Raw genomic sequence first — 26,922 nt, forward strand, 5'->3', positions numbered from 1 at the left:
TGTTGGTTTTGTCCTTACTAATTGAAAAAAATTATCTAGTTTCTCTTTGCCTGGTATTTTTCATTATTGGTGTTTTTTTATGAAAGTTAAGTTTTAAGAAATATTAAACAAATATTGATGTTATTGCTCGGTAAATATGTTGTGTCCTTTTCAGGGAAACATGTTGATTTCTTATTTAAGCAGCCCACAAAGTTTCTTGGTAACTAGAGCTGCAGCCCTCAAAAACAAAAAGTTGAGAAACATTGGGTTAGTAGGTGCACTAAAATAAAAAACGACTAGAAATGCTGCTAAATTAACCACATTACAAGCTGTGTCTGATGTCTCTAGATCTTTACTTAGAAAAAATCATGCCTCACAACCATCAGGATCCATATTACTAACCGAGAATGCTAAACCGGATGATGGACGCAGGCACATCCGGCCATGGGCCGTAGCTGCAAAAAGACGTACTGCGCAGGCGCAAAAAGAGTCCGCGAGAGTCGGCTGAGGAGCCGAGAAAGGCGGACAAAAGAGGGCGAGAGAGGCGGATGAGGGGCCGCGAGAGGCGCAGGCGCAAAAAGAGTCCGCGAGAGTCGGAGAAAGGTGGAGAAAAGAGGGCGACAAAGGCGGATGAGGGGCCGCGAGTGGCGGACAAGACCACAGAAAAAAGGAGTGAGCACATACAAAAAGGAGAAATGAGGCGCAAAGTCAAACGCAGGAAAAGCACGAAACACATTGCACACGAAACTAGACCCGAAAAAAAAAAAAAAAAAAAAAAAGAGGCTCGCGCACAACAGCAAGGCCCCCCCCCCCCCCCCCCTACAGGCACCGGACGGGACACACACCAAGAGGAGGATTCAACAAGCCCATGGAACACAAAAAAAAGAACACAAAACCACCCCACAGACCCTACAAGCGGGGGACGGGACACACACAAAGAGGGGGATTCAACAAGACACAGGAACACAAAAAGAAAGAAGACGCTCGCGCAACAACAATCCTCACACCCCCCCCTCCCCCCCCCACATCCATAAGAAGTGACACCCAAAGCCACATATTCTAAAGTGAACATCAACACCTTCACACTAGACAGCATAGGTGTCAGCATTGGTGGATCTCCTTACAATAAAGCACTATTAACCGTTCAACTGCAGAAAAGGAAACATATTAACAGTGACTGCGACCCTCCTTATTACTTATCCATATTTCGGATGCTGAGAAAGAAACAAGTCATGAATACACGGTCACGGGTACAAAACGAAAAGGAAAGGATAACAGGAACAAACACACGAACACGGAAGAAACAACAAAATAGACGGCTATGCAGCATAGGTGGATCTCATTACAATAAGGCACTATTAACCGTTCAACCGCAGAAAAGTCTCCATATTAACAGTGAGTGCAATACTCCTTATTACTTATCCATATTTCTAAAAGAAAAAATGTCTCGACTCCAAAAACGCAAAGCTCAACTAAAGCTTCTAACTAACGATGTACCTAAAAGTAAAAACTTTATGAACTGCGTTAGATCCTACAATAGTTCATTTGCTTTTAGTAAATATCAGGCCACCAAAAGGCAATGGCCCATACTGCTTTCCCCATATGTGCACAAATACTGCATCGCATTGGAACAGTGCACCCTGAAACAAATCAACAACGCAAATATGCACAAATCTACATCCTGGATCCACATGACGCAAACTATCAATCAAAGTGCTGCATCGCAACAGGCACGGATTCAAAACGAAACACCTCCCGTCTCAGACATACGTTAACGGCAAGGAAGGCTACAACGGGCGTCTCACACAGCACAGGCAAATCGATTACAGCTCCAAAACAACACGTCCCAAATACTACACATGCAACAACGCGCCTCTCAAACGGCACAAGCAAAACATACACCGGGAAAATTCATTCGGATTAATGAATGTCATTTGCAATCATTGTCATTCAGTTCACTTCCCTGAAGAAACAACTGGCAATACAAGTAATACATTTAGACGTTGTTGTCAAAAGGGTCAAATTAGACTGCCTTCTTTACATTCATATACTGAATATCTACAGAAGATTCTAACTGACGATGTACCTGAAAGTGAAATCTTTATCAACTGCATTAGATCCTACAAATCGGTATCCACTATGAACATTAACGGTGGCACTGCACGTGACATCCGTCTTCAAAAAATGTTGTTTATTGATGAATGTACAATGGCATGAAGTCACTTACTCAACACCATTCATAAACTTCTACAAACGTTTATGAATAATAATATTCTATTTGGAGGAAAGGTACTTTTATTAGGAGGAGATTTTAAACAGTGATTAGCTATTCTTCCAGATGCCATGCACTCAGCTATTGTTCAGTGCACCTTAAAATACGCAGACAATTGGCATTGCTTTCAAAAGATACAGTTAGTAAAAAAGATACGATGTCCAGAACCAGATCATAACAATTGCTTATTACAACTGAGAGATGGTACACTCACCAATACAGATGGACTTCAGCCACATATTATTACAATTCCTCAAGCCTTTATCTGCGACGACTTAGTTACAGAGAGATTTGGAACAGCAATCTCATTAGACCAAATGCCCCTTTTAACACAACGCACTATATTATGTCCAAAAAATATTAATGTGGAAAACATAAATACCCAAGTCATTCCATTACTTCCTGGAGAGACACAACTCTTTCTAAGCTCTGACAAAGTTGACTCTGATCACGATAATGACCATCTTCATTGACCTTACAAGTTCTGACCTGGAATTACCTTTTACACTTAAACGGCGTGTACAAAGAAATTTTCCAATAAACCTTTACACTGTGCCACACACTTTATTGTTTGCTTTCTATTTGCATCATCTACACCGTCACACTATTCTATATCTCATTCATACATCACGCTCTTTGTCATTCCCAACACCAGGGGTTGGCGAGCGAAGCGAGCAGAGATCCATAAGTTGGCATCGAGAGTACTGTCAGTGTTCGGAAGCACTTACCATTTTGAGCAATTGTTTCTGTTAATGAAAGCTACCAAAACCCCACATCGCTCAAGACTTACCATCGAGCACCTTTCATCCCTCATAAAAGTTGCAGCTGCACAAGATTTCAAGCCTGATATTGACGAACTGGTTACTAACAAGAGATGCCAAGTGTCGGGACAAAAGAAATAAATCTCACACTGTAAGGCTCCTATATAAGCAATGAATATAATATAATGAATATCAATCATCAAGACACTATATAAAAGCGGTCGGGATTGTCCTTCCGTCCTGTGAGTGCAAAGCGTAGCGGTATTCCGCTTATCACAGACTTAGTACTTGCGGTTTGCGGTACGAAGCGACGCGATGTGAGCAGAGTTCTGGTGCTCCCATCGTTCCCTTGCTTTTGTGCGCGATGCGCTGGAAAAATAGACCAAATTATGTCTCTGGAAATAATTAATGTTGATGGAGTACAAATGCCTCACCGCGTAGTAAATATTAGGGGAGATGGTGCTTGCTTATTCTCATCTATATCTTATTTAGTGCATGAAACTCCGTCTTTAGCGGTACAGATTCGGGCTGACATTGTACGACATGTTTTAAGTAATTGGTCAAGGTTTCAGCCATTTACAATGATGCCGTCAGGAATCTCTTATACAAATGGGCTTCAGTATCTCACTGAAATGTCAAAGTCTCAAACTTATGGTACCATTTCTGAGCTAATGGCAGCGGGAGAGTTGTTCCCCAATGAGTTTCAAGTATATTATTATGGAGTCCTACACTCCAAGTTTGGACAGGCACTCCAGGGGATAAAAAAACTTTGGTTTTCGGGAGATGTTATGAATGGGCACTTTGATGTTCTCATTCCCTACACTTACATGCCTGATGTACACATGGAGCACACACAAATTGAGAGTAAAAGTCGGTCGGTGAGCCTAGTAATATAATAAGGACCTAGCTAAGAGGTTAAGACTCTAATTCTACACTGTTGTATGGAGACTGCATGGAAATAAATTGCTTTTCTTTAAACTTTATGTGTTACATTTTTTAAAGTTTTCAGTATTGGAAAGAATGCTACAGTAACTTTGTATAATAGTATAATAGTATTTGTTACAGTACAGCCCGCTGACGCATGTATGGCAGTCGAAGCGGCCCACCAATGGTAGTGAGTTTGACATGCCTGATCTACAGTATAAATATGAACACAGTACAAAACAAGGAAACAGAAAAACAGGCAAAGGACAAAACAGAATCTTTCTAGAATGACTCTTGCTGAAAAGTCACTTCTCTTACTTGCTCTGTAATGATCTCCATGATGCAAGAATTATATTTCAGCTAGGAAACCTCCCCTAGCTTGTGTTTAGATTCCTTTTTTATGTCTTGTTTGTTCACATTTGATTGTTTTGTTTATGCTAATATTGTTATTTAGGTTTTTTATGTGTGTTACTCTGTTTTTGATTATTTTTGTGCATAGTTTAATTTCTTTGTGGCCATGCTTCTACTGTACCATATTCCTTGTATTTTGTGTTTCCTCATCGAGGTACTGCTCTCAGCCCTATTAATGCTGTGAGAACACATAGTTCCTTGAGGTGCATTGTACATGCTGGTTACTGGTGAGTTGTCTTTTGATAATTGGTCCACAGAAGTGCTGTAAGATTTCTGCTGTTGATCATCATCTAGGGCCTAGGCTCCATCATTCTCATCATCAAAAGACTCACTAATGTTAGTTTCTTGTTAATGAGCAGTTTTGTCATTCCCACTCAAGATTGCCTAATTCCCACAATCCTCTACCCCAGACTTGGCTAAGCTACCATGAGCATCTTCTCTGCTTATGGTAAACTAGGGGGCTCCGCCCCCTGCTTGCTTCGCTCGCCAACCCCTGGTGTTGGGAATGACAAAGAGCGTGATGTATGAATGAGATATAGAATAGTGTGACGGTGTAGATGATGCAAATAGAAAGCAAACAATAAAGTGTGTGGCACAGTGTAAAGGTTTTATTGGAAAATTTCTTTGTACACGCCGTTTAAGTGTAAAAGGTAATTCCAGGTCAGAACTTGTAAGGTCAATGAAGATGGTCATTATCGTGATCAGAGTCAACTTTGTCAGAGCTTAGAAAGAGTTGTGTCTCTCCAGGAAGTAATGGAATGACTTGGGTATTTATGTTTTCCACATTAATATTTTTTGGACATAATATAGTGCGTTGTGTTAAAAGGGGCATTTGGTCTAATGAGATTGCTGTTCCAAATCTCTCTGTAACTAAGTCGTCGCAGATAAAGGCTTGAGGAATTGTAATAATATGTGGCTGAAGTCCATCTGTATTGGTGAGTGTACCATCTCTCAGTTGTAATAAGCAATTGTTATGATCTGGTTCTGGACATCGTATCTTTTTTACTAACTGTATCTTTTGAAAGCAATGCCAATTGTCTGCGTATTTTAAGGTGCACTGAACAATAGCTGAGTGCATGGCATCTGGAAGAATAGCTAATCACTGTTTAAAATCTCCTCCTAATAAAAGTACCTTTCCTCCAAATAGAATATTATTATTCATAAACGTTTGTAGAAGTTTATGAATGGTGTTGAGTAAGTGACTTCATGCCATTGTACATTCATCAATAAACAACATTTTTTGAAGACGGATGTCACGTGCAGTGCCACCGTTAATGTTCATAGTGGATACCGATTTGTAGGATCTAATGCAGTTGATAAAGATTTCACTTTCAGGTACATCGTCAGTTAGAATCTTCTGTAGATATTCAGTATATGAATGTAAAGAAGGCAGTCTAATTTGACCCTTTTGACAACAACGTCTAAATGTATTACTTGTATTGCCAGTTGTTTCTTCAGGGAAGTGAACTGAATGACAATGATTGCAAATGACATTCATTAATCCGAATGAATTTTCCCGGTGTATGTTTTGCTTGTGCCGTTTGAGAGGCGCGTTGTTGCATGTGTAGTATTTGGGACGTGTTGTTTTGGAGCTGTAATCGATTTGCCTGTGCTGTGTGAGACGCCCGTTGTAGCCTTCCTTGCCGTTAACGTATGTCTGAGACGGGAGGTGTTTCGTTTTGAATCCGTGCCTGTTGCGATGCAGCACTTTGATTGATAGTTTGCGTCATGTGGATCCAGGATGTAGATTTGTGCATATTTGCGTTGTTGATTTGTTTCAGGGTGCACTGTTCCAATGCGATGCAGTATTTGTGCACATATGGGAAAGCAGTATGGGCCATTGCCTTTTGGTGGCCTGATATTTACTAAAAGCAAATGAACTATTGTAGGATCTAACGCAGTTCATAAAGTTTTTACTTTTAGGTACATCGTTAGTTAGAAGCTTTAGTTGAGCTTTGCGTTTTTGGAGTCGAGACATTTTTTCTTTTAGAAATATGGATAAGTAATAAGGAGTATTGCACTCACTGTTAATATGGAGACTTTTCTGCGGTTGAACGGTTAATAGTGCCTTATTGTAATGAGATCCACCTATGCTGCATAGCCGTCTATTTTGTTGTTTCTTCCGTGTTCGTGTGTTTGTTCCTGTTATCCTTTCCTTTTCGTTTTGTACCGTGACCGTGTATTCATGACTTGTTTCTTTCTCAGCATCCGAAATATGGATAAGTAATAAGGAGGGTCGCAGTCACTGTTAATATGTTTCCTTTTCTGCAGTTGAACGGTTAATAGTGCTTTATTGTAAGGAGATCCACCTATGCTGACACCTATGCTGTCTAGTGTGAAGGTGTTGACGTTCACTTTAGAATATGTGGCTTTGGGTGTCACTTCTTATGGATGTGGGGGGGGGAGGGGGGGGTGTGGTGTGAGGATTGTTGTTGCGCGAGCGTCTTCTTTCTTTTTGTGTTCCTGTGTCTTGTTGAATCCCCCTCTTTGTGTGTGTCCCGTCCCCCGCTTGTAGGGTCTGTGGGGTGGTTTTGTGTTCTTTTTTTTGTGTTCCATGGGCTTGTTGAATCCTCCTCTTGGTGTGTGTCCCGTCCGGTGCCTGTAGGGGGGGGGGGGGGGTGCCTTGCTGTTGTGCGCGAGCCTCTTTTTTTTTTTTTTTTTCGGGTCTAGTTTCGTGTGCAATGTGTTTCGTGCTTTTCCTGCGTTTGACTTTGCGCCTCATTTCTCCTTTTTGTATGTGCTCACTCCTTTTTTCTGTGGTCTTGTCCGCCACTCGCGGCCCCTCATCCGCCTTTGTCGCCCTCTTTTCTCCGCCTTTCTCCGACTCTCGCGGACTCTTTTTGCGCCTGCGCCTCTCGCGGCCCCTCATCCGCCTCTCTCGCCCTCTTTTGTCCGCCTTTCTCGGCTCCTCAGCCGACTCTCGCGGACTCTTTTTGCGCCATCTTCAGCTGTAGTCTGCACTAACTGTTCGTTACAATACTATCACAAAATTACATGAAACTAGTGCAAAAAACGTGAAAATATGCAAGCTATTACTACTCGTGATGGTCAGTTCTGCCCAGTGGTCAGTCTCAGCAGCCCAGCCAGTAGTGTAGCCTGCCAGGGGCGGCTCTAGGCTCGTGGCGGCCCTGGGCAGAGAAAGAATCGGCGGACTCTTCGTCTGGCAATGTCAATATGGTATCATATGAAAGCGTTGCGGACACTGCATAGCTGCCTCGTGCTCATGACTCGCTTCTATATACGCGTGTCCGTAACTTGAAAACCAAGTGGCGGCCCATGATATTCTCATTACGGCAAAACATTATAATACTACATATAGCTTACTGCTCCGACTCTAGCGACATTTGTAAATACAGCGTACTAATTAACAAGAAACAGAATGTTTTTCGGCCACATTGCCGTCAGCTGTGTCGTTATTTTCTCTTTCTGTTTTATATTCAATATATATTGGCGTGGCGGCCCCTGGGATTTGACGGCACTGTGCAGGTGCACAGTTAGTACATGCCTAAGGCCACCCCTGTTGCAGCCTAGCACTTCAGTTGTGACGCTGCGGCTCATGAACTTTGGACAAGGCTCGTGGCTATACTAGCAGATGACGTTTCCGGTACCGTAATGCCATGGGAAAACGCGCTTTTGTGAGAAGGCAGAAGAAAGAAAAGTCAATAAGTAACACCGAAGATGCAGAATGATTCAATCACAAACGATAGTAATAATTTTGTACAAGTTCAGTGCTAACTAGGATCTATCATGCGGGCTGCACAGATTTCTGTTGCGGGCAGGGCCGGATTTATATGAAAAGAGGCCCTAGGCTATTCCACTTATGAGGCCCTTTCACCTTCCATTTTTAAGTTTGTAAATTACATGAGAGATAATAAAATTTTGCTAACAATTTGAATGTAGGCCCCTCTTGATCTTGAGGCCCTAGGCTGAAGCCTAGTTAGCCTATAGGAAAATCCGGCTCTGGTTGCAGGCTGCATGCGGCCCGGGGGCCGGGAGTTTGACATGCCTGCTGTAGATTATCCTACTTCTGAAGCGATAACTAAAAAGATATTGTGCTTTCTCTTATCCTATTGATTTGCTGTATTTTGGACGATACGAACTAAATACAAAAAGATACTAAATAAAAAAAATACTAAATTCAAAAAGACCTTCTATGATGAACAAAAAATTTGGACGGCGTTTTCCCTCGCCCGGACGCGGGTCACCGGGGCCCCCCTCTGGAGCCAGGCCTGGAGGTGGGGCTCGATGGCGAGCGCCTGGTGGCCGGGCTTGCACCCATGAGGCTCAGCCGGGCACAGCCCTAAGAGGCAAGGTGGGTCCCCCTTCCCATGGGCTCACCACCTATGGGAGGGGCCAAGGAGGTCGGTAGCAGTATGAGTTGGGTGGTGGCCGAAGGCGGGGACCTTGGCAGTCCGATCCTCGGCTACAGAAGCTGGCTCTTGGGACGTGGAATGTCGCCTCTCTGAAGGGGAAGGAACCTGAGCTAGTGCATGAGGTTGAGAGGTTCCGGCTAGATATAGTCGGGCTCACCTTGACGCACAGCTTAGACTCTGGAACCAATCTCCTTGAGAGGAGCTGGACTCTCTACCACTCTGGAGTTGCCCCTGGTGAGAGGCTCCGAGCAGGTGTGGGCATAGTTATTGCCCCCCGACTTGGAGACTGTACATTGGGGTTTACCCCGGTGGACGAGAGGGTAGTCTCCCTCCGCCTTTGGGTGGGGGGACGGGTCCTAACTGTTGTTTGTGCGTATGCACCGAACAGCAGTTCGAAGTACCCACCCTTTTTGGAGTCCCTGGAGGGGGTGCTAGAGGGCATACCTTCTGGGGACTCCCTCGTACTGCTGGGGGACTTCAATGCTCACGTGGGCAATGACAGTGAGACCTGGAAGGGTGTGATTGGGAGGAATGGCCCCCCCGATCTGAACCCGAGTGGTGTTTTGTTATTGGACTTCTGTGCTCGTCACGGACTGTCCATAACGAACACCATGTTCAAGCATAAGGGTGTTCATATGTGCACTTGGCACCAGGACACCCTAGGCCTCAGTTCGATGATCGACTTTGTAGTCGTGTCGTCGGACTTGCGGCCACATGTCTTGGACACTCGGGTGAAGAGAGGGGCGGAGCTGTCAACTGATCACCACCTGGTGGTGAGTTGGCTTCGATGGTGGGGGAGGATGCCGGTCAGGCCTGGTAGGCTCAAACGTGTTGTGAGGGTCTGCTGGGAACGTCTGGCAGAGCCCCCTGTCAGAAGTAGCTTCAACTCCCACCTCCGGCAGAACTTCGACCACGTCCCGAGGGAGGTGGGGGACATTGAGTCCGAATGGGCCATGTTCCGTGCCTCTATTGTTGAGGCGGCTGACCGGAACTGTGGCCGTAAGGTGGTCTGTGCCTGTTGTGGCGGCAATCCCCGAACCTGTTGGTGGACACCGGTGGTGAGGGATGCTGTCAAGCTGAAGAAGGAGTCCTACCGGTCCCTTTTGTCCTGTGGGACTCTGGAAGCAGCTAATAGGTACTGGCAGGCCAAGCGGAATGCGGCTTCGGTGGTTGCTGAGGCAAAAACTCGGGCATGGGAGGAGTTTGGGGAGGCCATGGAGAACGATTTTCGGACGGCTTCGAGGAGATTCTCGTCCACCGTCCGGCGTCTCAGGAGGGGGAAGCAGTGCAGTGTCAACACTGTATATGGTGGGGATGGTGCGCTGCTGACCTCGACTCGGGATGTTGTGGGTCGGTGGTGGGAGTACTTCAAAAACCTCCTCAATCCCACTAACATCAACATCCGGCGCCGCCGTGAGTGGCAGCCTTTTCAGCAGCTCCGTGTATGACTGTATATGTATGTGTACTTTTCTACTTTTATTTTTCTATTTTTATTTATTGATCACTCCTACCATTTTATTTTTATGTGGATTCCTTCCCTGGACACACTTACTTTTACAACATGGGCATGGATTTTAACACGCCGAGACTCGCCTATTCAAGTACTCAACTTCGGGCGCTGAGAACAAATGCCAGTGCCGGTGTGGTTCCATATTTACCCGACGAGGTAAGAAGGCGGTATCGTGGCAGCAGAGCCGGCACTAAGCTAAAAAAGAAGCGGGTTGCGAGAAAGTGGCGTTTCAAGCCTTCGGTGCCTTCTGTGATTCTGGGGAATGTAAACTCAATCTCAAATAAGATCGACGAACTGGCTGCGCTGGTGAAAAATGTAAGGACCTACAGAGAATGCAGTTTGTTGTGTTTCTGCGAAACGTGGCTAAATAACACCATCCCAGATGCCAACGTGGAGCTACCCGGGTTTAGCACAGTTAGAGCGGACAGAGATGCAAGTACCTGTGGTAAGCACAAAGGAGGAGGACTCGCTCTCTATGTTAATACACGGTGGTGTCACTCTGGACATGTTAACGTCAAAATCTCCACTTGCTGCAGGGATATCGAACTGTTGGCCGTAAGTTTACGTCCCTACTATTTGCCCAGAGAGTTTGGACATGTCATTGTTGTTATTGTATACATTCCTCCTCTGGCAGACGTGGAGTCAGCGAGTGACATCATCCATTCCGCTGTTGCTAAGTTACAAACGCAGCACCCTGAGGCGCTTGTGCTAATCGCTGGAGACTTTAACCATGTGACGCTGGACAAAACATTGCCTGCATTCTCCCAGTATGTGGACTGTAACACCCGGGGAAATAAGACTATTGATTTACTGTATGCAAACGTTAAAGACGCATAGAGCGCCACCCCCGCTGCCTGCGCTTGGGAAAGGAGATCATAACTTGGTTCAGCTTCAGCCTCACTATAAACCAAAAGTTAGAGTCCTACCTGTAACCACACGATCATTCAGGAAGTGGACCCCGGAGGCTGAGAATACTCTGAGAGAACTTTTTGGAACTACAGACTGGGATATCCTGCAGGGATCTCATAATGAGAACATTGAGGAAGTTGTTGACTGCACTACTGACTACATCAACTTCTGTATGGACATTGTAGTTCCAGTAAGAACAGTACGCTGCTATGCTAACAACAAGCCATGGATTACAAGTGACATCAAGGGCCTTTTGAATCAGAAGAAAAGGGCTTTTAAAGACGGTGATCAGCATGAGCTCAAGCGCGTGCAGAAGGAACTCCGAGTCCAACTCAGGGCGGCGAAGGAGCAGTACAGGAGAAAGCTGGAGCAGAAGTTGCAGAATAACAGCATGAAGGAAGTGTGGGATGGGATGAAGATCATCACTGGCTGCAGCTCGAAGCGGGGTACTTTTTTGTGAATTTCCCATTGGGATTAATAAAGTATCTATCTATCTATCTATCTATCTATCTATCTATCTATCTATCTATCTATCTATCTATCTATCTATCTATCTATCTATCTATCTATCTATCTATCTATCTATCTATCTATCTATCTAACATGCCTTCCAATGAGGAAGCAGAGCCTGGGGACTCAGAGGTGGGCTCCCCCATCTCTGGGACTGAGGTCACCGAGGTGGTCAAAAACCTCCTTGGTGGCAGGGCCCTGGGGCTGGATGAGATACGCCCGGAGTTCCTCAAGGCTCTGGATGTTGTAGGGCTGTCTTGGTTGACACGTCTCTGCAACATCGCATGGACATCAGGGACAGTGCCTCTGGATTGGCAGACTGGGGTGGTGGTCCCCCTCTTTAAGAAAGGGGACCGGAGGGTGTGTTCCAACTACAGAGGGATCACACTCCTCAGCCTCCCTGGAAAAGTCTATTCGGGGGTCCTGGAGAGGAGGATCCGTCGGATAGTCGAACCTCGGATTCAGGAGGAACAGTGTGGTTTTCGTCCTGGTCGCGGAACAGTGGACCAGCTCTACACCCTTAGCAGAGTCCTGGAGGGTGCATGGGAGTTAGCCCAACCAGTCTACATGTGTTTTGTGGACTTGGAAAAGGCATTCGACCGTGTCCTTTGGGGAATCCTGTGGGTTATGCTCCGGGAGTATGGGGTACCAGACCCCCTGATAAGGGCTGTTCGGTCCCTGTACAACCGGTGTCAGAGCTTGGTCCGCATTGCTGGCAGTAAGTCGAACCCGTTTTCAGTGAGAGTTGGACTCCGCCAGGGCTGCCCTTTGTCACCGATTCTGTTCATAACTTTTATGGACAGAATTTCTAGGCGCAGCCAGGGCGTTGAGGGGGTCCGGTTTGGTGGACTCAGGATTGGGTCACTGCTTTTTGCAGATGATGTTGTCCTGTTTGCTTCATCAGGTCGTGATCTTCAGCTCTCTCTGGATCAGTTCGCAGCTGAGTGTGAAGCGGCTGGGATGGGAATCAGCACCTCCAAATCCGAGACCATGGTCCTCAGCCGGAAAAGGGTGGAGTGCCCTCTCAGGGTTGGGAGCAAGATCCTGCCTCAAGTGGAGGAGTTCAAGTATCTCAGGGTCTTGTTCATAAGTGAGGGAAGAATGGAGCAGGAGGTCGACAAACGGACTGTTGCGGCATCGGCAGTAATGTAGGCTCTGCAACGGTCCGTCGTGGTGAAGAGAGAGCTGAGACAAAAAGCGAGGCTGTCGATTTACCAGTCGATCTACGTTCCTCCCCTCACCTATGGCCACGAGCTTTGGGTAGTGACCGAAAGAGCAAGATCACCCTTAGATATGGGTGAGGAGTTCAGTTATCTGGGAGAGACTCGGAGTAGAGTCGCTGCTCCTCCGCATTGAGACGAGTCTGTTGAGGTGGTTCAGGCATGTGGTCAGGATGCCCCTGGATACCTCCCTGGGGGGGTGTTCCAGGCATGTCACACTGGGAGAAGGCCACGGGGCAGACCCAGGACACACTGGAGGGATTATATCTCTCGGCTGGCCTGGGAACACCTCGGGGTCCTCTCAGAGGAGATTTTCTTTTCCTATTTACGATTCTGGCAGCTGCATTCTGCACTAGTTGCAATCAATTAATGCCTTTTTTGGGTAGTCCTGAAAGGAGTGCATTACAGTAATCTAGTTGACTAAAAAGAAAAGCATGAAATAATTTTTCAAAATCTTGTAAAATTATATGGGGTCTAATTTTTGCTATATTTCTTAAGTGAAAAAATGCTGTCCTAGTAATCTGATTAATATGTGATTTAAAATTTAGGTCAGAGTCAGTAATTACCCCTAAATTCTTTACTTCTGTCTTGACTTTTAAGCCTAATGGATCAAGTTTATTTCTAATACCCTCACTATATCCATTTTTGCCAATCACTAAGATGTCCGATTTGTCCTTATTTAGTTTGAGAATATTACTACTCATCCATTCAGAAGTGCAAGTAAGACATGGTGTCATTGAGAAAATAGAGTCAGGGTCATCAGGCGCTATTGATAAATACAGCTGTGTGTTGTCAGCATAGCTGTGGTAGCTCACTTTATGCCTTGAGATAATCTGACCTAATTGAAGCATATACTGTAGATCAAAAAAAGCAGCAGACCCAGGATAGATCCTTGTGGAACACCATATAGAATATAATGTGTCTTTGAAGAATAATTACCACAACTAACAAAGAATTTTCTATCTGTCAAGTAAGACTCAAACCAATTTAAGACACTGCCAGAGAGGCCCACACATGATTTATAAGAATATTGTGATCAATGGTATCAAATGCAACACTCAGATCTAGGAGGAAGAGAACAGATAAATGGTCTCTGTCTGCATTTACCCGCAAGTCATTTACTACTTTAACAACTGCAGTTTTTGTAATATGATTTGTTCTAAAACCTGACTGAAACTTGTCAAGAACAGATTGTTTATTCAGGTGATCATTTAGCTGCACAATGACCGCCTTTTCTAGGATTTTACTTAAGAAAGGCAGGTTAAAAATGGGTCTAAAATTTTCAAAAACAGAGGAGTCGAGATTATTTTTCTTGAGCAGGGGTTTAACAACAGCAGTCTTAAGACAGTCTGGGAAGACCCCCATATATAATGATGAATTTACTATGTCAAGAACACTCAGTTAGCACATCAGATACAGTATAAGATATCAGATATTCCGATATATAAGATGGGGTGAGATTATTTAAGGCTTTCAGGCATATCAAGGACCCTTTGAGACTAGTCACCATTCAGGGGGAGAACATGGAAGTGGTGCAAAGCTACAGGTACCTGGGAGTCCATATAAACAACAAAATGGACTGGTCTGACAACACAGCGGCAGTGTACAAGAAGGGCCAGAACAGACTGTACTTGCTAAGGAGGCTCAGATCTTTTGATGTGTGCAGCAAGCTACTGGAAATGTTCTTTCAGTCCATAGTAGCCAGTGTGTTGTTCTTTGCTGCAGTCTCCTGGGGAAGCAACTTGAGCTCAAAAGAAGCACTATGCCTGAATAAACTTATCAGGAAAGGCTGCTCCATCACCGGGCGGACCCTGGACACACTGGAAGCAGTTTTAGAAAAGAAGATTATGGCAAAATTGGATGCCATCAGGAAAACTTTCCTCTATCCCCGCCAGGTGGTGCTTTCTTGGAGTACTTTTAGCCAAAGGCGAAGTCCACTACAGTGAGCTCAGAAGCGCTTCTGAAGGTCTTTTCTGCTCACTGCTATCAGGCAATGCAATAGTTCCTACTGGGGTACTCGTTAAATTAATTTTGATGTACCATTTTGAAATATCTACACAATATACATTTATTTATTTATTGATTGATTGACTGAAATATTCATCCTGTGAATACATAGACTTGTTTTTTATGGTTCTACTCCTGTATGCATCTGAATTTCCCCATGGGATTAATAAAGTTTATCTAATCTAATCTAGTCTTTCATTTGTTTTGGAACTGAACTAACACATTGATTCAGTTTTTAAATTTAACTTTAAAAATGTTTTGTTTGGGTTGATGCAGTAATTACAAATCTGATTTTTTTAGAGATTTTTAATCCTTTAATCACCACATACAATTTCTTGTATTCTCACATACCCCAATTTACTCTCCAAATGGGGATATATTTATTTGTAAATAAGATTAGCATTATTAGGTCATCGGTCACGCTGCCTGCTCAGAATTAATCTCTTCCTATTGTGTGTTCAGCTGTCTTTTACCCCTCTGAGCCTGTATCATTGTCTCTGTTGTCTGATTTGGTGCAATGCTTGAATCCTATAAATTGGCCCCTGGACAGTGAGCCCTCTCGATTAGTTAAGGGTTTTTTTCATTCTGATGGACCAAGTATTGTTACCTTAATAAATGCTAGCTTGAGTTCTGGTTGTGTTCCTGCTACCTTGAAACATGCTGTGGTGCAGAAACGTATTAAAAAACAAAATCTGGACCCTCTAATGTGTCAAATTTCAGGCCAATTTCTAAACTGCCTTTTTTATCTAAAGTCTTAAAAAAAGTTGTACTAACTCAAACATATCTGGATGATAAAACAGTATTCTGGAAATATTCCAATCCGGATACAGACCTTCTTACAGCAGTGAAACATCCTTGTTAAAGGTTTACAATGACCTCTTCCCAACTACTAATGCTGGAGATTCTGCCATTCTTGTACTGCTAGATCTTACCTCAGCTTTTGATGTTGTGAATCTTATGATTCTTATATCCCACCTTGAACAGTATGTAGGCATCCAAGGTAATGCCCTTAAATGGTTTATATCATATCTAAGCAATAGGAATTCTCATCCTCTGTAGCTCCTCTTACTTGTGGAGTTCCACAGGGTTACATCCTTGGACCAGTTCCCTTTTTGATATGCATGTTACCTTTAGGCTCCATTGCTAACAAGTATGGCTTCTCCTTTCACTGCTATGCTGATGACACTCAAATCTATTTGCCACAAAAATCAAAGCGAGACAATACAGATGCTCCATGCATGCTTGAATGATATTAAAACCTAGATGGCAATGAATTTTCTTAAACTAAATGATAATAAAACTGTGATTGTAATGTCCAAAAGTTCAGAAGGTTTTAGTGTCACTGATGTTGCTCTTGGACCCCTTGCCATATACATATCATAAAGCGTCAGTTAGGAGCCCAGGCGTGATCTTTGACAGCTCATTCAAACTCAATAAACAGATAAATTGTGAGGTTAAATATAGCTTTTTTCCAGCTGAGACTTTAAGGTAAAGGCTTTTCTTTCTTTCAGTGATCTTGAAAAGGCCATCCAAGCTTTTATAACATCTCATTTGGACTATTGCAGTTCTTTGTAGGTAGTTGTTGATCAGGTCTTGTTATGACACCAACAACTATTCCACAACTTTGCTGTTTACTTATTGAATGGCTCTTGAACGTGTGGCAATATTTCACCAATACTGACCTTGCTTCATTGGTTTCTGGTCCTTTTCAGAATTGATTTTAAAATTCTATTTCTTGTTTTCAAATGTTTGAATGGATCAGCCCCATCTTGCCTCTCTGAACTTCTTGGCTCATGTACATTGATAATTATAAATATGTATGGTTGTAGGTATTATGAGTTTATCTTTATGTAATGCTTAGTCATGCTTGCAGTTTTGTGATGTGTACATACAGTATATTTGAACTGCTTCTTTTACCCTTTCTTTACATCACTTTGGTTCAGTTCTGGCTGTTGTAAATTTGCTTTATAAATAAAAATTGCCTTGCCCTATCTTATAAAATATTATTTTAATACATAACACAAAGAAGTGCAGATCTGAGACAATGGACTGCAAAGATGATGTTGGTTTGCAACATTTATTACAAAAAAGTTAAAGAATATATAAAATATAGAACAAGAATTGTAGGTTGTAACTGAACAATGAGGGACATGTATTTTTGTGTTACATTTTCTCACAAAACAGTCATTTTCCTTTTTCCTCTCACGTTATCTAAAAACAGCTGATGTCTTTCATATGTGAAAAAAGGATGATGAAGGTTCTAAGGACATATTCCCTCTCCTCTTCTTCTGGAAATTGAGATAGCAAATCAAATTTCTGAAGGGCCTCCTCAATGTCGTCTTTGTCCATTGACAGTAATGCAGGGAGTGAGATGTGCCCCCTGAACACAAGTTTATTATCAGCACATCACTTCTCTGCCTCGGTAAGATGCTGAAGGATTCCATGTTGCTGTAATACATTTAAAAAAAAATATTTAAATGGTCATCATAAAGCTTATTGCCTTTTCCTCCACATTTACAGTGAATGTAAGAAAAAGGAAAGTAAAAAATAATGTACAGTATATTCTGAATTTGTTATACATTATTAACATTACAGCTTTTGATTGCAGATTCTACAACTCTTCAATGTTTCTTACCATACACTATTTTTAACACAGTAGCATTTCAAAAGTTTTAAGGCCTTTAAGAGTTGTACTAGTAATACAGTTTGTCATAAGATGTAAAACAGGCTTTTAGTCTTTTGGGCTTTGACTCCGAATGGTTAACAATTAACAGTATGCATCTGAGAAAAGCATTACAAGTCTTTTTATACATTTTATTCACTATACCATAGGCATTGTAAGCCAACACCAACAAAACGTAATTCATCTTTCTTATGGAAGTTTATAAAATGATGCGTCTGTACCTGCTCATCACTGCCCTGTGCTGGATGTTGTAAAAGGGAGGCTAATGTTTCTTCTAAAAGAAAAGATCCAAAAACTGCATGAACGCAGTGCTATGGAATAGAATAGCAAGAAATGTTTTTCACTTCAGATTTAGTGCAAGTGTTTACTCTGTCTTCTCATTAATGGCTCAATAGAGTCTAAACCTGAAAACAGAAAAAATAATATTTACCTAAGGAAATGTTAAAAAAAAAGAACCAAAAGAATAAGCACAAAAATGACCCCATCCTGGCTGTCCATTATTTCTGTACCTTCTACTTTATTGTTTGGTTCTTGGCCTTCATTTAGAAAGGCATTTGCTCGCTCAGTCTGATGTGAGCAGTTACTTAAGTGATTTCAAAAAAAAGCACTAAGTTTATAATGGTAAACATTTTGAGTATTTGTCTTTGATTAACAATATGGCTAAGTATATTTGCCACATTACCGCAGAACTAAATAAAAGTTATTAAAAGAAATTTAAGAGGATTGAGCAGAGTCAAGTTGTTAAAAGGAGTTTAATATTACCAAAATATTTATGCATACCATTATAAACATACATTTAAAATATTTGGATTTCCATTAAGAATATACATTTAAAATATCTGGATTTTAAAAGGTAAGAGTTTCTGGAACATCAAAACCACTAGGGACAGTATGCTAAAATTAAAAAAATACAAATATCCATCCATCCATCCATCCTCTACCGCTTATCCGAGGTTGGGTCACGGGGGCAGCAGCTTGAGCAGAGATGCCCAGACTTCCCTCTCCCCGACCACTTCTTCTATCTCTTCCGGGAGAATCCCAAGGCGTTCCCAGGCCAGCCGGGAGACATAGTCCCTCCAGCATGTCCTGGGTCTTCCCCGGGGCCTCCTCCCGGTTGGACGTGCCCGGAACACCTCACCAGGGAGGCGTCCAGGAGGCATCCTGATCAGATGCCCGAGCCACCTCATCTGACTCCTCTCGATGCAGAGGAGCAGCGGCTCTACTCTGAGCCCCTCCCGGATGACTGAGCTTCTCACCCTATCTTTAAGGGAGAGCCCAGACACCCTGCGGAGGAAACTCATTTCAGCCGCTTGTATTTGCAATCTTGTTCTTTCGGTCACTACCCATAGCTCATGACCATAGGTGAGGGTAGGAACATAGATTGACTGGTAAATTGAGAGCTTTGCCTTATGGCTCAGCTCCTTTTTCACCACGACAGACCGATGCAGAGTCCGCATCACTGCGGACGCTGCACCGATCCACCTGTCGATCTCACGCTCCATTCTTCTCTCACTCGTGAATAAGACCCCGAGATACTTGAACTCCTTCACTTGAGGCAGGATCTCGCTCCCAACCCTGAGAGGGCACTCCACCCTTTTCCGGCTGAGGACCATGGTCTCAGATTTGGAGGTGCTGATTCCCATCCCAGCCGCTTCACACTCAGCTGCGAACCGATCCAGAGAGAGCTGAAGATCACGGCCTGATGAGGCAAACAGGACAACATCATCTGCAAAAAGCAGTGACCCAATCCTGAGTCCACCAAACTGGACCCCCTCAACACCCTGACTGCGCCTAGAAATTCTGTCCATAAAAGTTATGAACAGAATCGGTAACAAAGGGCAGCCCTGGCAGAGTCAAACTCTCACTGGAAACGGGTTCGACTTACTGCCGGCAATGTGGACCAAGCTCTGACACCGGTTGTACAGGGACCAAACAGCCCTTATCAGGGGGTCCAGTACCCCATACTCCCGGAGCACCCCCAACAGGATTCCCCGAGGGACACGGTCGAACGCCTTTTCCAAGTCCACAAAACACATGTAGACTGGTTGGGCAAACTCCCTGGCACCCTCCAGGACTCTGCTAAGGGTGTAGAGCTGGTCCACAGTTCCACGACCAGGACAAAAACCACACTGTTTCTCCTGAATCCAAGGTTCGACTATCCGACAGACCCTCCTCTCCAGAACCCCCGAATAGACTTTTCCAGGGAGGCTGAGGAGTGTGATACCTCTGTAGTTGGAACACACCCTCCGGTCCCCCTTCTTAAAGAGGGGGACCACCACCCCGGTCTGCCAATCCAGAGGCACTGTCCCTGATGTCCATACGATGTTACAGAGACGTGTCAACCAAGACAGCCATACAACATCCAGAGCCTTGAGGAACTCCGGGCGTATCTCATCCACCCCCGGGGCCCTGCCACAAAAGAGTTTTTTGACCACCTCGGTGACCTCAGTCCCAGAGATGGGGGAGCCCACCTCCGAGTCCCCAGGCTCTGCTTCCTCATTGGAAGGCATGTTAGTGGGATTGAGGAGGTCTTTGAAGTACTCCCCCCACCGACCCACAACGTCCTGAGTCAAGGTCAGCAGCGCACCATCCCCACCATATACAGTTTTGACACTGCACTGCTTTCCCCTCCTGAGACGCCGGACGAGAATCTCCTCGAAGCCGTCCGAAAGCCGTTCTCCATGGCCTCCCCAAACTCCTCCCATGCCCGAGTTTTTGCCTCTGCAACCACTGAAGCCGCATTCCGCTTGGCCTGCTTGTACCTATTAGCTGCCTCCAGAGTCCCACAGGACAAAAGGGACCAGTAGGACTCCTTCTTCAGCTTTCCACCAACGGGTTCGGGGATTGCCGCCACAACAGGCACCGACCACCTTACGGCCACAGCTCCGGTCAGCCGCCTCAACAATAGAAGCATGGAACATGGCCCATTCGGACTCAATGTCCCCCACCTCCCTCCGGACGTTGTCGAAGTTCAGCCGGAGGTGGGAGTTGAAGCTACTTCTGACAGGGGGCTCTGCCAGACGTTCCCAGCAGACCCTCACAACACGTTTGGGCCTACCAGGCCTGACAAGCATCCTCCCCCACCATCGAAGCCAACTCACCACCAGTGGGTGATCAATTGACAGCTCCGCCCCTCTCTTCACCCGAGTGTCCAAGACATGTGCCCGCATGTCCGACGACACGACCACAAAGTCGATCATCGAACTGAGGCCTAGGGTGACCTGGTGCCAAGGGCACATATGAACACCCCTATGCTTGAACATGATGTTTGTTACGGACAATACGTGACGAGCACAGAAGTCCAATAACAAAACACCACTTGGGTTCAGATTGGGGGGGGGGCATTCCTCCCAATCACGCCCTTCCAGGTCTCACTGTCATTGCCCACATGAGCATTGAAGTCTCCCAGCAGTACGAGGGAGTCCCCAGAAGGTATGCCCTCTAGCACCCCCTCCAGGGACTCTAAAAAGGATGGGTATTCCGAACTGCTGTTTGGTGCATACGCACAAACAACAGTTAGGACCTGTCCCCCCACCCGAAGGCGGAGGGAGGCTACCCTCTCGTCCACTGGGGTAAACCCCAATGTACAGGCTCCAAGTCGGGGGGCAATAAGTATGCCCACACCCGCTCGGAGCCTCTCACCGGGGGCAACTCCAGAGTGGTAGAGAGTCCAGCCCCTCTCAAGGAGATTGGTTCCAGAGTCCAAGCTGTGCATTGAGGTGAGCCTGACTATATCTAGCCGGAACCTCTCAACCTTGCGCACTAGCTCAGGCTCCTTCCCCTTCAGAGTGGTGACATTCCACGTCCCAAGAGCCAGCTTCTGTAGCCAAGGATTGGACCACCATGGTCTCCGCCTTCAGCCACCATCCAACTCACACTGCACCCGACCTCCTTGGCCCCTCCCATAGGTGGTGAGCCCATGGGAAGGGGGACCCACGTTGCCTCTTTGGGCTGTGTCTGGCCAAGCCCCATGGGTGCAAGCCCGGCCACCAGGCGCTCGCCATCGAGCCCCACCTCCAGGCCTGGCTCCAGAGGGGGACCCCGGTGACCCGCGTCCGGGTGAGGGAAAACTTATTCATCATAGAAGGTCTTATTATACAAATATAATAAAATAAGATAAGCATAGCACAAATATCCAACCCAAATTGTAGCAGATAACAAAAATGGGAACCAACAACCAGATAATATCTTCCCTCTACAAATGCTACAATGAAAGAAGAGAGTACTAAAGTTGAGACACACCTCGTTAAAATTGAAGGGGGCCTCGAGGACGAAATACAGAGAAACCACAAAATGGTCATTTGAAAACCTGGACACAACATTAAATACAGACATACACAAAAATATAGTTAAAACATGAAATGGTAATACCATCAACATGAACATTCCACAGTCATGGCTATTCATCTGACTTGGAAGGCCCTGATATAAGAGGTAAAAAAATAATCAAACACAAATATTGACTACTGACATACAGTAAACTGTTGACAATGACTTTTAAACAAAAACAACAATGGAAATGGCCACACCCAGTGTTGCATCTGTAAATTGTAAAACCTGCCAAACAAAGAAAAATGCAGGATTAGCTCAGCTTTTTAAACTGTATTTAAAAAGTTCTAGTTCAGAAATCTACACGTCAGTATTGTTTGCAAGTATACACTACTGGCATAATTACCTGCATACTTTGCAATGTGGCCTTCATGACTCTGAAGGCGAGGCTGCAGGATGGATGCTGTAGTCTCTTCGCATCACACTCCTACACAGTAGGTGGCGATAATGAACCTTAAAGTTAGGTGCGAGCCACCATTAAATCAAAGAAGAAATAGAAATACCGCGAGACAACGCGCCGACCATATTAAAATCCGGAAGGTAATTGGGTAACGCCGGGCAGATAAGAAGCAACGAAAACAAAAAAAATCCCCAAATAAATTAAGAACACCCACCCCATCAAAAAACGTTAAGCTTTTCTTTTTCCCTGACGGCACAGAAATGAATAATACCCGGTCTACCTTTTCAACTTTTGGAGGAGCAGCTCCCAGAGAACCGGCTGGCAACCAGGTTTCTTCTGAATTAACAGTATGCGAAGCCCGTGAACTACTTTACAACGCAGCTTTATTACTTTCGGAATTGAATCAAATCTGCCTGATTTTAAAGCAGGACGTTGAGAGCGAAAAAGGCTGGCCTGAGTTATTTGCCAGGGCAATGACCGTTAAAAAGCAACTTCAGGAAAAATTACACCGTTTGGAGGATCCACATATTTTGGAGAAAGTGAAAAAAAAGCTAACATCGGTCAGAAAGAAGAGAGAAAGGGTACGGAGGAAAAAAACAACGCGCTTACTTGAAAAAGAGGACCAGGAATTTCGGATGGCCGAGATAGATGAAAGAATTAACAAGTGGAGAAATCAGCGGGTTCAGATTGTTGAGGAGAAAAAACGGGTAAAGTTTCTTCAGACTATGTTAATGTTTGTCATACTGTCAATGTCTTGACCAATTTCATATACAGAAATTCATTTGATAACATGGTTATATTAAGTTTTTTGAACAAAATAATACCGTATTTATGTCACCACAAGAACGCTGTTGAATTATTTTATTACTTTTGTTTCCAGTCAACTCCCAACCCTCCATTCCTGGCCGTATGTAAAGATGAGACCTTTACTTACTGTACGTCATTCTTGACAAGCATGTACTCGAGTTAAACAACTAAGTTTTAAGTTGTTTGAACTTATTATGCTTCACTTTGTGCTCGCCTTTAATGCAAAAATGGAACAGCCAGTGTGCTGGATTTGAGGACTGAACTTGTGAACAGTTATGACCGTGGGAAAGGCACTTTATAAATAAAATGTGTTGTTATCAAAACCATTGAGCCTTGTTTCATAGTGAAGAAGATCATTTGCAGTCCAAATTCAAAGAATTAGGTGTTAGGCCGAGAGGCAGAACTGACAAGATAGGCAGAACTTCAGAGAAGACTGTCATGTGCCAGTCCAGGTAAGATTAAGGAGAGGAGCAGAATAAAAGAATATAGGGGCATTGGGACTCTTTTTGGAACAAATGGGACCTGTTCGCGGCGGCAGGTTACATCTGAACCGGAGGGGCACCAGTGTGTTGGGGAGGCGTATGAGTTGGCTAGTCGAGGATTGTTTAAACTAGGGAATGGTGGGTAGGGAGTTTAGGACAGGTCAGGTTTAGAACTTTAAGTGGAGGAATAGACAACGGTGTAGAAATAAAAATGCGTAATAATGTAAATTCTGACCAAACATTTTAAATGTAGAAGGCGTAACAAATTAAAAATGGCTTGCTCAGTGCTAGAGGATCAAAAATAAAGCAAGTGATTTGGAGCTGTATGTGTAGCAGAGCATAAGTGTGATATTATAGCAATAACGGAAACCTGGCTAAATAACAAAGATGAGGATTTGTATAGCATAGAGGGATACACATTTTTTAGGAAGGATAGACAGAACAGAAAAGGAGGTGAAGTTGCTGTTTATGTGAAACAATTTAAATGCAAGTCCTCTTCAGTTGGATGATGAGTCTTATCTTAGTAAGGATGCGAGGCTTCATCTGGAAAGCGTTAGGTAAAGAGCCCTTATTTTAGGAGTGTATTATAGATTACCCAGTGCAGACCGTAATTTTAACACACACGTAATATTAAAAAGGCACGTTTACAGGGAGGTGGTATAGTCATGGGGAACTTTAATTATCTGAATATTAACTGGGTTAACCTTCCTTGTAAATGGAGGAGAACAACAGCAGGAGTTTTTAGAATTAATCAGTGACTGTTTTTAAAAACAGTATGTTAAAGCACCAATGCAGGGTGAAGCTTGTCTGGATGTAGTATTTTGCAATAGTCATGCTAGAATTGAGGGTGTAGAGGTGATTAAACCACAAGGGTCAATTGACCTTAATGTAATACAGTTCTCAGTGTTTTATATGAGTGCTGATGCAAAGACTGAAATTGTTAAGTTTAACTTTGGCAGGGCAAACTTTGAGCAGATGTGGCAAAGTCTAAGGAGGATAGTTTGGGATAAGCTTTTAAGTGTGGAGACAGTCAAGGAGCAGTGGAACAGGTTTAAAAATGTTTTACATGTAATGCAGAGCAGGTACATAACTACATTTGAAATTAATATGGAATTAAAAAAAAAAATTCTGCAGTGGGTTAATAAAGACTTAAAAAAAGAAGCTGCAAAGGAAAAAAACAGTCTTATAAGGCATATAAGACTAATAACTCCAAGGTGAACCATAGGGCATATGAGAACATGAGGGCAGCCATTGAGAAGGATATTAGGGAGGCTAAAAGACAGTTGGAGAGGAATATAGCAGATAAGGCGAAAGAAGACCCTAAGAGATTCTTTCAGTATTTTAGTAGTAAAAGAACAGTCAAGGGGGAGGTGAAGTGCATCAGAAATAGTAAAGGAGAATTAAGAGACACAGACAGTGAAATATTGGATGCTCTAAACTTGCATATTTCTGAGGTCTTCACAAGTGAGGAAATGGATACCCTCCCAGTGGTAAATGGGACTGCTAAGGAGGTACTGAAAGATTTGGAAGTTGTAGAGGGAGAAATATTGAGTACGCTGAAATCAAACAAATCACCAGGGGCCGTTTGTATAAACGATGCGTACGCACAGAAATGTTGCGTAAGAACGTTTCCACGTTCAAATCACGATGTATAAAACCTACACTTGGCATAAAGCCATGCACTTTTCCACAGTACCTCATACCCTGTTGTACGCAAGTTCTCCGTTAGGTTTTGCAGACTGGCGGCACCTAGCGTCAAAGCAGTGCTACTGTTCCTGTGTGGTTACCCTTTCCTAGATCCACATCCACGACGGCAGCTCAAGTGCTCCTTGTAGAACTGTTTCTACTTGCAAGTTACCGTGAGGTAATTGTACTTATGATATAGTTATAATATTGCACAACCTGAGCCACTTTATAAAGCGCGTATTTACATATGATGTCGATATCATTTTTAAGATGAAATGCAGCAAAATATGTTGATTATATTATACAGATAAAACTTTATCTTTAACTACACGGTGCCGCAGCGCTAGCGAGCTTGAGCTTCGTTCACGGATTGTTCCCGCCTCGTGCTGTTTTCATGCTGTGGCTGGCACGACACTGGAAGGATAGATGGATAGAATAATTAAACATTACGAAGATATTTTGATGTTCCTTAAAAGTTTTGAAGAATCGGTGTTCTAAGCTTACAAATGGCTTAACGTCTATTACAGAGCTGATTGTGTGGCAATTGGGTATTTGGAGAAAGAAAAGTAAGGACAGGAATTGGGGGTTAGTATGTTTGAAAAAGGCAGTACTTCTGTAATAAAGCATTTCATTGAAGGTCACGCATGGCGCAGCTAGCATCTTGCTGTAAGACATGAACAATCACTGCGCCACCGTGTTCCCATGTTTAGTAACATGCTTTAACTTATATCATCATGAAAATGATATCACATATACTTCTCAGTATTTTAATTACTCAGAGAGCTGTAATATTACTAACGTAATGGATTCTGTGTCCTGTCGGAGGAAGAGCACGTAGTGATTCAGGCACATAGAGCACATATAAGATCAAATACAAAACAAAGCATTTAACGTGCTACTTTAGTTACGATAGGATTTGAGAAACTAGCAAATTAAACGATTTTAAGATGAAGTTTATGATGTTCTACTTTAATGACAAAATAAACTATGTGATTAAAGTGGAAACTTCGAGATTAAAGTTGATATTTCATGCTTTTTTCACACTGTGTCCCTTTTTTTTCCACTGTACCCTAATAAGCTTTCATATGACACTCAGACGTTGGGCTACGAGTCGCCTTTTCACGCCGACTGATATGTGACAACTTTTTTATTTCGGGCACTGTGCGATTTTGTGAACGTGAGCTTTCGAGTTTCTCTGACACGCTATGTCACTCGATCAACTTTCTTTTGTTGCTTATATAACTGTTTAAACCAACAAATAGTACGTTTTTCTTTCCCTCCATTTGGTATTCACTGAAATTCTTCTATTTTTCCTCATACTTTTGCCATTGCCTTTTCACAGAACGCTGGGCTTAAGGGCTATTTATATTGATTTGCATATTCAAAGAGGCGTAATTCTGGGAGGAGTTGGGGCGGGACAGCAAGCACTTGCACGTTCGTTTATTTCCACGTTGAGCGGGATTTATGTAGTGGAAGTTGGCGAATGCACAGATTCCTGAATCTGTATTTTTCTGTGCGTAAGCACATTTCGGCTTTTGTGCTTACGTCATGTTATAGTGCGAATTCTACGCACGGCGTTATGCATGAGGCCCCAGGACCAGATATTTATCCTCAAGTTCTTAAGGAGGCTAGCGAGTACATATATAAACCCTTGATGCA

At 43.7% G+C, this 26,922-nt stretch overlaps 1 protein-coding gene and 1 long non-coding RNA gene across 2 annotated transcripts in view; one reads left to right on the forward strand and one right to left on the reverse strand.

Moving 5' to 3' along the window:
- Positions 1–16,934: 16,934 nt before the first annotated feature.
- LOC114667898 (uncharacterized) lies at positions 16,935–18,261 on the reverse strand. Its single transcript, XR_003718801.2, has 2 exons — positions 17,781–18,261; positions 16,935–17,324 (listed from the first exon to the last, which is right to left on the reverse strand). It is a non-coding gene; the product is annotated as an uncharacterized LOC114667898 (long non-coding RNA).
- Positions 18,262–22,368: 4,107 nt separating this feature from the next.
- The window catches only part of pdcd7 (programmed cell death 7), a 31,664-nt gene continuing 27,110 nt past the window's right edge, over positions 22,369–26,922 (forward strand). The window contains exon 1 of the mRNA XM_051920242.1: positions 22,369–22,995. Within this exon, the coding sequence (XP_051776202.1) occupies positions 22,549–22,995 (447 nt within the window). The 5' untranslated portion in view covers positions 22,369–22,548. The remainder of the gene's footprint in view (positions 22,996–26,922) is intronic.

The sequence above is a fragment of the Erpetoichthys calabaricus genome, chromosome 17 (assembly GCF_900747795.2).
Source record: "Erpetoichthys calabaricus chromosome 17, fErpCal1.3, whole genome shotgun sequence".
Lineage (NCBI taxonomy): Eukaryota > Metazoa > Chordata > Cladistia > Polypteriformes > Polypteridae > Erpetoichthys > Erpetoichthys calabaricus.